At 33.6% G+C, this 14700-nt stretch overlaps 2 protein-coding genes across 2 annotated transcripts; one reads left to right on the forward strand and one right to left on the reverse strand.

Annotated features, from left to right (window-relative positions):
* The first annotated feature begins 4655 nt into the window (after window positions 1-4655).
* On the forward strand, window positions 4656-8283 carry LOC144576002 (uncharacterized). The gene is made up of 12 exons (XM_078326273.1): window positions 4656-4688; window positions 4803-4874; window positions 5175-5345; window positions 5610-5741; window positions 5999-6138; window positions 6242-6328; window positions 6555-6683; window positions 6883-7035; window positions 7142-7243; window positions 7357-7527; window positions 7983-8062; window positions 8244-8283. Exons 1-12 carry the CDS (start codon window positions 4670-4672, stop codon window positions 8281-8283), a joined length of 1296 nt encoding a protein of 431 aa, XP_078182399.1. The 5' UTR covers window positions 4656-4669.
* A 1555-nt stretch (window positions 8284-9838) lies between these two features.
* Window positions 9839-14472, reverse strand: LOC144576003 (uncharacterized). Its single transcript, XM_078326274.1, has 7 exons — window positions 14382-14472; window positions 14211-14266; window positions 11719-11913; window positions 11312-11617; window positions 11080-11178; window positions 10518-10665; window positions 9839-9885 (listed from the first exon to the last, which is right to left on the reverse strand). Exons 1-7 carry the CDS (start codon window positions 14470-14472, stop codon window positions 9839-9841), a joined length of 942 nt encoding a protein of 313 aa, XP_078182400.1.
* Between the last annotated feature and the right edge of the window lie 228 nt (window positions 14473-14700).

Genomic DNA, 14700 nt, shown 5'->3' on the forward strand with positions numbered 1-14700 from the left:
GCCTTGCTTGTTTTATTTGCAGCACAACACTAGTTTGTTTTATATGGTTTGCATTTTCTATATGAACGATGTAATAGCAACTTGATGAACATACAAAACAGATATTCAAACAGATCTATTTTTCTTTCTTTCTTTACCAGAAAATACAAATGAATAACAGCCTATAAAGGTTTTCAGTATTTTATTTCAAAACTTTTAATACATTAATCAAATATTGTGAATTCACCTTTATATGACAACAAATATTATAAATTAAGTTGCAATTAAAAGAGATTAATTGAATCATTAAAGAGTGTTTGAAAAGTGTACGAGATTAAACTTATCGATTGAATTACTCTTAAATTTTCAAAATTTCAACATGGATTAAGCTTTTATTAACAGACTTTTAATTTGTTTTGTTATGTTATGTCATCACGACCCAAATGTACTGGGAGCGTCTCGATTACAACAATCATAGAGAAATTAAAAACAGTTATAAACTAATATATGGAAATTAAGTTTGGTTTTAATTTATAAATTTGAACATACATAAAATGAAATCTCAATGTCTTTTATATTAGTCTCTCTCTTATATTTTACTTTTAAAATAAAAACGATTCTTTTCGCAACATGTCAATTAGAAAATGTTTGCCTTAAAAAAACTTTATTTTCTAGCAATTGTTGTACACCCGAGAAATAAAAATAGAATATGCCACCTTAAATTGAAAATTGGAAAGAAAACACTATTATAGATATTAGCTGAGGGAGGGGCTCCAATTTCTAATTGAGCTGTTAAATAATAAAATTTAAAATAAAAATGATAAATCTAAACGGTTGATCCTCTTCAATTTCATGAGCATTGTATTTTTAATAAAAAATACTGTAAATTTTTTAATTAATTTATATTAGATCAAGTGACCAATCTAGTTAATTTTGATAAATTAATTTTAATGCGTTTATTTTTTGACAAATTAGTATAGTATAGATTAAATTCAAAATATCATAACATTTTATATGGACACATCTCTCGTTAGAACAAAGAAAATTTATGGTTCCAATTTGATATGTAACTTTTAAAAATTTGAAATATAGATAAATAATTTAGGTTGTGGCATTTTGTAGTGGATAAAAAAAAATATGCTGTTGGAATCCTTCTCCGATAAAAAAAATATTTATGTAGTGTAGGTGGAAGTAGAGATGGAAATGATTTTGAATTATAAAAGCTGATACAATTATCTGTATATGTATATTAAACCATGTACTAGCGTACCAGCAATAGTGACGCACCAGTTCCAGTGAGAAGAAATATTATATACGAATAAGCAATTTTATATCAAAATTGCTTATTTTTATTGTGTGTTCATATTTCTAGTAGTACCATTCGAGTTTTTTTTTTGTAACAGTATCAGTGGGGTATAACAAGCAGAGTTGAGCGGGTCAATTGCAAATTTGCAACTGTTTTAATCAGTGTTGTAAATAACGGTAATGCGGTCGTCGGATTGATAGTGTCTCATCAAACGATTAATTAGAAATAATCGGTTATAGCTGAGAATAATCGGTCAATTAGTCGGAAAAATCTATAACAGTACGACTAATCGACCAATTATTCGGTCTAAACGGACGTTTTTTACAACACTGGTTTTAATTGTTGATGTATTGGCTAATAAGCATTTAATTAAGGACTCTCTATTAAATTTTTTTTGTGGTATCAGCGTTGATTCACACAGAGTAAAACTATTAGGGAGAACTGTATTTGTTGGCACAAAGGAGGTGATTCTTTTTTTGTTGGATGGTAGAGAACGAAATAGACTGAAGGCAAAGTACATGTAAATGTGTATTTTCATAATTCTATTTGAATATAATATATTACTATATGTATGTGTTCTAATTTATACATCACACAACTTCAATATGTACATATGAAAAAAAAATTAGCTCATGTTTGATGGTGGAGCGAAGTTAAGGACTCTCTGTTACTCCACATATTATATATTTTGTTTGATAATTTAATTCACGGTTTAAATTAATCTATCTAGATATATAATAAGGTGTTGAAAAATGAACCTCTAATTATGACAGTGAACTCTACCGATAAAGTAAGTGTGAAATAAGTTAATCCACCTAGAGAAGTGAAGTAATTTACTGAACTGAGTCAATTAACTCATCTCTTATTCCACCTTTTCTTCTTTTATTTCTCATTTGACTATTTAAATGTGAAGTAAGAAATTAATTTCACATATTACTCCACAACCAAACATGACCTTATGGTTTTTTCGAAAAACACACGGGTCATTATCACAGTGACAAGACTTGCAATATATTGGCGTTTAATTCTTTTTTTTTTGACGTTTCCGAATTGAACTCTGAATAAAACGTAAATCGCGAATTATTCACGAGAAAAAAATGCCAATTTTTTTAATTCTTTTTTTGCAGGATTATTTTTTCTTCTTTATTGTACCAAATAATTTCCAAATTATACCTAAATTACGAATTTTTAATCCTGCTGAACCGAATTCAAACTGTTCGCTTGTCACCATGGTCACTATATCCTATGAGTTACCAAATGCAAAATGTCCTCCATGTATATCAAATAGCAAAGTTTTTTTTTTTTTTTTTTTTTTTAGCAATTTGCAAGCCCGTAGGCAGATATATTAACACAAAGGTTTGGCCATTACATTAGTTTATAGTAGAGTATAGCTCAGCCACAATCAGAGCAATTTAAAAACCTGGACTAAACAGTGTCCCTAGATTAGAAGCAAAAGAAAGGTAACTGGCTTCATGGTAACAGCAAGGGGTAAGTGAATCCTTGATAGCTCCATCTCTCACTTGTGACTTTGCGCTCTAGCAGATCTGCCATCTGAGATTATTTGACAGTTTGTAGAATACACAGGATATGATACCTTCCGATTTTTTTATATATCTCCAAAATATAAATAAAATTTAAAAAAATAACCAACTAGTTACTAGCTATTGAAATTGCAAAACTATCCAAACCGGTTAACCAGTAACCGGACTCAAATCAAATTTCCGGTTAACCAATTCCCGGACACGTTGAAATAGTCCGGTTAACTATTAACCGGAAATTTGATTTGAGTCCGGTTATTGGTTAACCGGATTTGTGCATTTTGCTTTTTTTTGTTTTGTTTTTTTTTAAACATAATTTTTATTTATTTTTTGTATTAAAATATTCGAAATGTTGAATATATTTCTTTGAAAATAGATGGAATACAATATAATTTGATTTATTAGAAAGACTGCAACAAATAACCCAGATCAATATTTTTCAGATCGGATTTTTCGCGGCTGTAAGAAAAATTAATATATTTCTTTATGTGTTATTGGAAAAAAATAAAAATGCTTAGATTCCGAATTATTGATCCCGGTTCAAAAGTCACTTCTAGGTAATCTAGAAAATATTATGATCTTTCTAGTACATTTAATTTATTAAAAGTTGTATATATTTTGACTATTCTAAGTTTAGCATGTAAAGTATGCATCCATTACATTTGTCTAGACCCAGTTCTAAATTGATTAATTGATTGTAGTTGCCTTACAATAATATATATACCAGAATTTGCGACTAACATTGATGCATCTTAAATCTGAATACAAACATACGATACAATATATATAAATCTCGTATGCACCTCTAATTGACTCATGCATCAACAATTTCAATTAAAAACATTGTCAGACATGATTAATTTTTTGAAAACATATTATATTAAACAATTAATCAGAAGACATACAATCATATAAATAAAAATACCGCACAATCAGATGAGATTGCAGTACGGTAAATATGTAATTTGAATTTATACATTAATATCAGTATTAAGGAAATAAATATAAAATCAAATAAAATGACAATTTATTTTCCCCAGTATCATATATAACGAAATTTTTTTGCTGCAGCAGGTTGCCTGAAATCGATGGACCTGTAGAAGGCAAGACGGTCAAACAAAGCAGACCAGTATTTGGGTAAAATAATTACTATGCGGAAGGTAGAGATCTGCCCCCATCAAAGTGCAAAACAAATTTTGGTAAATTAAATGATGAGTTCGATGGCGCTAAAAAGCATAAATAAAAAAATCGGCAAATTTTCTCTATAAAAGAGCAACTATTAATTATATTTGACTCTTTAGTCCTTTGGATAATATACAAATAAAATTCTAATGATTTATCTGAACGAGTTCAAACTTATTCAAATTCTTCTAATTTCAGCTCGTAAACAAATAAAATTAGAACTCGAATAAAATAAAAAACTATAATAATATATCAACGGACTCGAACATATCCCAATCGAATCGAGTACTCAGAAATTCGGTTTACATTACTTCCGAAGCCCACGTCCATCCAAGTTTACTGTCTGTCCGGATTCTACCTTTTACTGAAATAACATCCTCTCCAATACCTGATAAGGGAGTCTTTTACAATTGCTAAATCTGGACCGTTATTTTTAATTTAGCACGAATCTCAAAGCCATAATACTTGTGACCCGAATCCCAAACCGGTTGATATTTAATCTCAAACCGTAAAGTGATGATAATCCTATGCAATACCTGAGAGCATACAGATTCCCTTTTACTTGGGCTCTCGGCTACTGAAATACACCTCAAAAAAATACTCACTTCTACCTCATATTCACTTCTCTTTTGCTCCCGCTAACCACCCCCCTCAATTTCTTCCAATGGCGCGAGATTTCTCAGGTACTATTGCCCCCTTCCTCTCCGCCGCCACCATCACTCTTCAAAATTTCTCCTCTCCCTCCTTTTTTATATTTTGTTTTCTCTGAAGCAAAGTGTGTTTTCGTCTAATTTCAGGCGGAAGTCGAGAAGAGTTGCAAAAAACGCTTTTGGATGCTGCTGCGTTGGGGCAACTCTCAGTTCTCAAAAGTATTTCAACTTTATTTTCAATAAATAAAATTTTACCCCCATTATCTTTGTAATAATGCTCAAATAATCCTCCCTCATCGGTGCTATGCATCTTACTGGAAGATGTCTGGGAAGAAAATACAATTGTAGAGGTCTTTTCGCACACATGCGGTGAAATCTGCCTGCGTGTGTGCGGATGTGTTTGTTTTAGAGAGAGAGAGTTTGGGGAGGGGGGGGGGGTGGTTGCTTTGGACAGTTTGGTACTTTTTGCGTTTCATTTCACTGTGGTTTTGTTTGGGTTGTTTTATTTCAACTGTGCAGAAATGGCAAAGATGTTAGACAAAGGGGAGGGGATGAAGAAGACCATAGAGATAACAAAGGAAGCCAATGGGGCAGGTGCTTTTCATTTTGCAGCATCTTATGGGAGAACAGATATCTGCCTTTACTTGATTGAGGAGTTGGGTTTTGATCCAAATTTTCGGTCTGATCAAGGTTTAATTTCTTCTCTTAGTTTTTCTTCCATTCAATTTTATCATTTTTTTTATTTACAGTTGTTACTTTTTGGTTATGTGAAGTAATATAAGATATTGATAAATGCTCTGTCTTTATTATTGTTTCTACAAGCAATGCTTTTGTTACAGGTTATTTCACACAAACAGCTTGTATGACCTGGAAATAGTGTTCAAGCTCTAATTATGCGGTCACCATGAAAAAGATCTACGAAAACCAAAATTTTAATTAATGAATATATTGCAGGTAAAACACCACTTTTTTGTGCAGCCCAAGAAGGGAAAACTGGCACTTTGACTTATCTCTATAATTCTGGAGCCGATCCTACATGCACTGATTGGAAAGGCGAGACGCCTCTGCACATTGCAGCACAATGGGGTCTCTTTCATACACTTTCTCTCCCTCTTTTGTTCACACACACAACAGGGAAAGTAGAAAGACAAGTTAAGAATGGATTGATGGGTTATCTTGGTATCTTGGTAACACAGAAAAATAAATTCCCTCTTTTGTCATAAAATATTCCTTCCAAATTTTAAAGTTGGATCTAGTAAGATTAATTACTAAACTTGTTGATGGCAGTTTATATTATTTTTAGTAGTTACGTTTAACTTCTATTTTTCGTGTTTCATCTCTAGGACAAGACAAGTCTATTGAATTCTTGCTCTCCAAAGGAATTGCTGTGGATCCCGAAAGCTACCGTGGGACACCTCTTCATTATGCTGTAGCCTATTCCAATGAAAAAGCTGCAAAGATCTTAGTGGAGCACAATGCTGATGTAATTTGTTTAAATTATCTTCCAGTACAAAATTAATATATAGGTTAAACTTTTATTATATAATTAATATTTCTTCTAATAATGAAGTTTCTGTTTTTTCCAGCTCAACAAAGTCAGTAATGAACTCTTTACTCCACTTCGAATGTCTATCTTTGGTGGATCTTTGGACTACACAAAGCTTTTGATTAAGGTATGACTCCTTTTCTTTGTAATAAACCATTTTGCAAGGCACAAACCCAGTTCGTAGGAAATTTTAATGAAGCTTAAAATGTGTAGCCCAACATTTTAGTGTTAGAAATGGTTAGCTTAATAATCGCTAGAGTCACTATAGTTTCACTTGATGAAAAGTTGCTATTGTTGCGGATTTGCTATTGCTCCTTTTCCTTAATAGTTTCTATTGTGTTTATAACTAATAGGCTGGTGCAGATGTAAACTTGTGCTGTCCTTTAGCAACTGCAATTTTTGAACATTCAACTGAGACAGTGAAGTGCTTGTTGGAAGCTGCGGCTGACCCCAATATTCCCAGTGAAGTCAGGCTCAGTGATGTGAATTTCTTGCTATCAACCTTTTATTATAATTGAAAGCTTGCACCTTATATCAAAAATTTACATATCGATATTTTCTTCGCATGCTAGGTCAAGTGATATAGCAATAGTTATGTTTTTCTTGTAATAACATTCTTTCAACTTTAATATTCTGAAAGTAATGTGACTTATTTTTTGATGATGCATTTTATTGTTGTAGTATGGAATGTTGCCAATAGAAATTGCAGCTGAGTGCGGAGAAAAGAGATTTGTTCAAATGCTTCTTCCTTTGACATCTCAGCTTCCTACTGTGCCAAACTGGACTGTTGAAGGAATTATTAATTATGTAAAGTCTCCAGCTTTTAAGAAAAAGGTTGGTGATCCATTTTAAATGCTCTGTCAATGTAGTATTCCATTTTAAATGCGCTATATCCCCAATTTATTTTAGACGTCTCATTTCATTATTTTGCATGCTTTAGCATGAAATTAGGAGAAATGAGATGTTTGCTTACTGGAAAGATGAAGGTGGACAAGCATTTAGGAGAAGTGAGTATTTAGCAGCGATAAACTTCTATTCTGCTGTAAGTTTGCTATTGGATAATTTTATATTTGATAACTTTTGTCAATTGATATTTAATACTTTCAAGCCTTCAACTTCTGAATTGGATATTGTTTCCACTTTCTCTTGTTGTAGGCAATGTTGATGTTCCCAACAGATGCAACAATATTTGCAAATAGGAGTTTATGTTGGCTTCGTATGGCGGAAGGGGATCTCGCTTTGGAGGATGCTCAGACGGCTAAATCCCTTGGGCGGAACTGGCCCAAAGCCTACTACCGTCTAGGTGCTGCTTTCATGTCACTAAAGGTTACTTGCTTCAATATAAAAAATTATGATTGCACTTTTATGTATTCTACTTGGTCTTATTCCTTTAAACGGCTGTGGTATTGTCTCATAGGTAGATATCGTTTTAATTCTATGATATAATTTGTCGGGTGGGATGCATAAAATATTAGGCAAGGATTTTTTTGTTTGCTTTCTTTGTCTGTTTCATGCATAACCGCGCAAGAAAAGTTGCAGTTAGAAAGACAAAACAAGTACAGTAGTATGGTCCTTTTTTACTGTGCTTATTTTGGAATATTTTTTGTCACATGTTTTTTTAAGGTCAGTGAGAATTGGCTCAACCGACAATTTTATTGATAAGAAAAAAAAAGTTATTTACAAAAGTAATAAGCCAAAAATATTTACAGAAAGGTAATCAACACTCCTGTCTTTTTTTTTTGTCGTATTTATGATATTTTTTGTTTTTTTGGTGTTCGAAGAGATATGAAGAAGCTTCTCAGGTGCTTTTGGATGGCTTTAATTTGGATCCAGCCAACAAGGATATGGAAAAAGCTCTATTGTAAGTATTGCTCCCTTTATAATTGAAGTTTTCTAGTAAGTTTGATCTCCCTTTTTTTTGGATTTTCCTTTTTTTTTGTTTTGACCAGAGAATGAGAAGAAACAGTTGGAGATTGTTCAAACGAATAGACGGGCTCAGTCCAAAAATATGACATGTTGTTGTTGTGATATTAAATTTGTAGGGAGTCCTTGAATTGCATGAAGAAATCTAATGATGTGTAGGTACATTCACTATTGGAAAAAATAGAATCAGTATCGGTTATATACAGATATCAGTATCGGTTCACAACCGATCCTGATGAGGGCGACACAGATACCAAACAAATCTGTATCGGTTGTTACAACCGATGCAGATAGGTACCAATCTGCATCGGTTCTAATTAACAACCGATGCAGATAGGTACTAATCTGCATCGGTTCTAATTAACAACCGATGCAGATAGGTACTAATCTGCATCGGTTCTAATTAACAACCGATGCAGATAGATTTTGTAAATAGAATTTTTAAAATTCAGGAAAAACTATCAGCATCGGTTCTACTGTACAACCGATACAGATGTATATTTCAAATTATATTTTTTAAATTCAGAAAATAGAGTATCAGCATCGGTTCTGACTGAAAAACCGATACTGATTTGTATTTTAATTAAGAAAATCACTATCAGCATCGGTTCTTAAGTAAGAACCGATGCTGATACTCAATTGAATTTTTAAAAAATATTTTTTATTAAATGGTCAGCTTCCATATTTATTTAGCTGGCCGAAATTTGAAATTATCACAAATCCTAAATTATCAATAAAACACATTCTAAATTAATTTTCAATAAAACACATCCTAAATTAATTATCAATAAAACACATCATAAATTAATTATATATCATACACATCCTAACTTATTACAAAAAATTCATGTTCCTAACTTCCTCTCGTCTTAATTTCTTTCAGCAAGGCTTTGGCCCACATTTGGCGAAAGTCGGCCAAGCGTTGTAACGTATATTTAGCGGGAATATCCTGCATTTTTAGAATTTGTGAAGAGCATATATATACAATTAAATTGTGTATTTTATTATATTTGAAGCAACAATTCTTATTTTTGAAAAATTTATAAATGCATATATACCTTCAATTGCGGAAAAACATCGAGACAGTGGTTTATTATGTCTTGCATGAGCAACATGGTATAATATGCACATTCCCAGCCGGCTGGTTGTTGTGGGCACTACATAACAAGTTTCAAACAAAAAAATGTTTGTATTACGAGCATACAAATGGCTTATATGTATATTCATTATAATTATATCGCAATATGAATTTTTACCTTGCAATCGTTATGAACTGTTAAAGAAGCACCCATTTCCTTTATGAAGGCGCTGTTGAAATATGAAAACATTGAACAATCAGTACTTACGATACATTTTTGAAATGATAATATAATAATAAAATCATTAGTATTCTTAAAAAACGTAAAATTTAGGAAAGACACTTACTCCTCGATAGCAGCACTGATCATCAGCATTCTTTTACCTTTCTTATCGGAATCGTACACGTACAATGCACGTTCTCTTGGCATAAGCACGACCAATATCCAATGATTTCTGCATGTTAGGTTTGTAGCATGTCATATTATTCAATTTATATGAATTGAAAGAAATATAATAAAATTAGAATATATATATATGTAACACTAACATCTGATGGTATGGTATGAAGATTAATCTCTTGTCCTGATTTTCTCGGAGTGCTTTCCCTATGTATTGAAGAACACGTCCTCGGTCATCATTCATCAGGTTGGCATTCGTTCGATTGGGGTCCATGAAACCAATCTGCTCATCGGGATATTCCTCCTTGAGGTATTTGTGCCAATACCTACAAAATAAAGATATAGAGGTGATATCAATTTTGTGAAATTTGAATTAAAAGTACTAAATTCTACAATTATTACGAATATTAACTCACAGCATCCAGATCTGAACGACTGGTACAGTGAGCCACTCCCGTGGTGAAAGCAAGGCCGCATAATCATCTGCATAGACGCATATGGAGTCATCTGAACATAAAAGATCAGCTGGGGAATCGATTTCGATTGGGCTGCCATCTAGCTCCGAAAACCGATCACGAATATGCTTGAATGTCTGTCCCAGCTTGTCAAAATTGATACCATCAAATGCCTTGCAGTGACTCGTTGCTTTCGGACCTCCAGGAATAATCATTTCTTTGCGTGGTTCCTGCAAAATTTCATAATAAATTGAAGTAAAATCCAAAATCATCTATAACTCTATCACATAGATACTAATTCGGAAGTATAAGAACTTGTAATAATAATATACCTCAGCTGAACCTATCGCTATCATGGACATCGGCCATGCAGTGAAACTGCCGAGGGCATCCTTTAGGGTTTCCTGCTCGCCATTTGGTACAGGTAATGAGTGATTTATGAAGTCCGCATCGAAAATACCATCCACCATCACTCTTGCATGGTCGAGCGGCATCGGTCTGCCGTGAATTGTTCCACCGGGTGCAACTGGAACATGAATTGTCCCCACGGCTACTGTAACAGTGTTCCCATTGATAGCTGCCTGGAGTTTGCAGCTTATTTCTGCCTCCTGTTCAGATATATGTATTTACTCGAATAAACTAAAACGTATGAACAGTACAACATGTAATGGAAAATAAATGGTGAAATTTGAATATTATTGAATTTGAATTTGCATTACCTCAGTATACCCGGAAAGATCTGCAATTGGTTTGACTGACTGGCTGCTGCTCTGAAGGACTGTTGGGGTAAACGTCTGAACTTGTTGGCCCATTGACTGCTGAACCAAAAGTGCAAGTTGAGACTTCATTTCTTCCCTCATTTTTGCTTCTAGTCTCACCTCTATTTCTCTTACTTTGTCCTCCATTTCTTCCCTCAGTTCTTCCCTCATTTTTGCTTCGGAACTCGAGGGAGCGCGTCTCCTCCTTATTGAGCTCTTCTCGTATGTTTTCCTGATAGGAACCAAACCTCCCACTCCTCTCACCCTCCCAGGATGTTCCGGATTTGGCAGAGATTTTCCGAGAACATCGTCGTATCGTTCGACGGCCAACAAGCCTTTTTTCAGAGCCGCCTCTTGTTCTTCCTGGAATGACAACATGTTATAAACTAATAAATTAACGTAGAGGTTTCAATGAATGACAATATCTAAAATTCTTACAATAAACTAATAAAGTAAAGTAGCGTTTTCAATGAATAACAATATCTAAAATTCTTACAATCTTCTCGATGACCGGTACGTATGTTTCTGGATAAAAGCGTTCCTTGGTCTCCTTATCGAGCTTTTGTCTTCCTAGTCTCCAGGTGACGTGCCTATGCTCAATCGACATATCAAGGACCTCTTCTGGTTTCAATGCACTTGTTGAGCCTTGGGAAGACGGATCACTAGATGTTTTCTCGTCTGCAATCGTCTGCATAGCATCTGTAAGCCTACTCCGAAAACCCTCGCTCATGTAACCTCTAGATCCTAAGAAATGCGGATACTCGTTTTTGGCCTGATTCTCCTTTCCAATTTTGCTAGCAGTCTACAATTAATATGTCAAGACAATCATTGTAGGCCTTAATTATAAGAGTATTTGAATTCTTACTTAGAGATAAGGTAGGTGATCCGCAGAAATAAACATACCTCAAACTCCTCCGTCTCTCGATACTTGACAAATACCTCCCAGTCTTTTTCTTCCATATTTTGCTTGGCAAAATCGGGAGTCTCACCCGCGCGCCACACTTTAGTCATCTCGGTTCGCCACCTCCGGTGATAAGTAGCCATCTTCTGATAATAATAGTTCCTCACTTTTTCTTCCTCTTTTATACCCCATCTCAGCTGCCAAACAAATAGAAATCAAAATTTAGAGTTAGTTAATATCAAATGAAAGCTTGTGAACTTAGTACTACGTTATTTACCTTCAGTGTTTCCCATATTTTCAGCTTGTTCTCTTCTGGAACATCTTTCCACAATACGAAACTTATAGGAATATTCATTCTCACCAATATACCGAATTCCGTTGGAAAAGACGTTGTATCCGTAGTAACAACCGGCCTGTGAAACTTGTCAAGTTCCAGCTCTTTCCCTTTCTCGTTAAACTTCTCCTTGATTGCATTAGGCCCTCTTCCTCGTTTCTTAGCCGAGGCTGTCTGACTATTGCTTTCCATATCTGAATTTGCAAATAGGTTAACAATATAACAAGTATCAAAAATTGCAATTTCAATATGACAAAAAATTCGAGTTTCTAAACTCAATATCTAACAATTTCAAACAAGTATCACCTTCATATAATTTACCAAAGTATCACAAGAATATAATTTACCCAAGTATCACAAGAATATATATGTTCATACAAATTCAACATTTGTATGAATCTCTAAACAATTCTTAAACAACTAATTCAACATTTCTAAACAATTTCAAGAATTTCTATGGAATTTCAAGAATTTCAAGAATTTCTAAACAATTTCAACAATTTCAAGAATTTCTAAACAATTTCAAGAATTTCAAGAATTTCTAAACAATTTCAAGAATTTCTAAACAATTTCAAGAATTTCAAGAATTTCTAAACAATTTCAAGAATTTCAAGAATTTCTAAACAATTTCAAGAATTTACCCAAGTATCACAATTATTTAAGCATACACACATTCACAATTATTTAAGCATATACCCGAATCTATAAGCATATACAAGTTTCACAAGAATTAAATTGGCAAACCCTAAACCCTAAACCATCATATACATACAAATTATGCAAGTACTATCACAAGAATATACCCGAATTAATCTAACATACATACATTCACAATCATTTCAGTTTGGTAATTATTCACAATCTAACATACATACATTCACAATCATTTCGGTTTGGTAATTATTCACAATCTAACATACATACATTCACAAGCATATACCCGAATCTAATATACCCTAAACCATCATATACATTCATCATATATATTCACAATCATATACCCGAATCTAATATACCCTAAACCATCATATACATTCATCATATACATTCATCATATACATTCATCATATACATTTCGGTTTGGTAATTAACTAGTTAACTAAAACAATTACTTATTCAATTAATGTAACAATTCAATTAATTACCCGATTTGAGAGGGAGAGGGAGGCGGAGCAAACGAGCCGACGGAGGTCACAAGCCAACAGAGTCGACGGAGGAGAAGAGCCAACGGAGGAGAAGGAGAGAGAGGGGTCACGGCCAAGGAAGCAGCTAGAGAAGGAGGTCACGGCTAAGGAAGGAGGAGGCGGAGGAGGCCGAGTGAGGCTAAGGAAGGTTACGGCGGAGGAGAAGGAGCACGGCTAGGCCACGGCGGAGGAGAAGGAGCACGGCTAGGTCACGGCGGAGGAGGAGCAAGGCTAGGTCAGCACGGTTTAATTTTGAGGTTTTGAGGTTTTGAAAAATGAGTAAGTTTTAAAGAATATAGAGGCGCCGGTTGGAGAGGGAAGCCTATCAGCATCGGTTCCTAGCTTAAGAACCGATGCTGATAGTTATCAGCATCGGTTCTTAAGCTAGGAACCGATGATGATAGTTATCAGCATCGGTTCTTAAACTAGAAACCGATGCTGATAGTGGTATTTATTTAAAATAATGCGGGGTACTATCAGCATCGGTTCCTAGCTTAAGAACCGATGCTGATAGTTATCAGCATCGGTTCTTAAGCTAGGAACCGATGCTGATAGTGCTATTCATTTAAAATTGTGTTATTTTATATTTTTGTATAAAAAAAACATGTTATTGTGTTATTTTATATTTTTGTATTTTAAAATTTAAAAAAAGGATTTTTATGTGTTATTTTATATTTTTTAATGTGTATGTTATTTTAAAATATAAAAAAAACATGTTTATGTGTTATGCTATTCATCATTTTTGTATGTGTATGTTATTTTAAAATATAAAAAAAGCACGTTTATGTGTTATTTTATATTTTTGTATGTGTATGTTATTTTAAAATATAAAAAAGCATGTTTATGTGTTATTTAATATTTTTGTATTTTAAAAATTACTTATAAAATAAAAATAAAATAAGCTACTAAAATACAAACATTAAAAATTTAAAAATAAGCTAATAAATTACATATAACATGAAAAAAAATAAGCTACAAGAAGTGTTGAAGAATAACTTGCATGCTTCTCATCGTCGGGTGTTTCAGTGCATTCTGAAAAAAAAAACCCGTACCTTTTTGTCAGCAATATTAAAGATTATTAACTCACATTTTAATATTTTTTGACATACCAATATTAAATATATGACATACTAACATTATGACTTGCCAATGGAAACTTCTTCAACCCATTCTCCTTCATCATGATCGATGCGCATGTGACCTGTTTCATTATCCTCAGCGCCCGGTAGAGATGCCATGCCAGTAGAAAACGGTGGTATCTCCTCAAAATGATCGTACGCTTCTTCGTCTTCCACATTATCAATCCCGATTATACGTCTTTTACCAGAGAGGACAACATGTCTTGAACGATCGGCGGGATCAGTTACGTAGAACACTTGCGTGGCTTGTCTTGCAAGTATAAATGGATCATCCTTATATCCAGCTTTACTGAAATCCACCAGAATAAAACCATCTTCGTCGACTTT

The sequence above is a fragment of the Carex rostrata genome, chromosome 24 (genome assembly GCF_964058835.1).
Source record: "Carex rostrata chromosome 24, lpCarRost1.2, whole genome shotgun sequence".
Lineage (NCBI taxonomy): Eukaryota > Viridiplantae > Streptophyta > Magnoliopsida > Poales > Cyperaceae > Carex > Carex rostrata.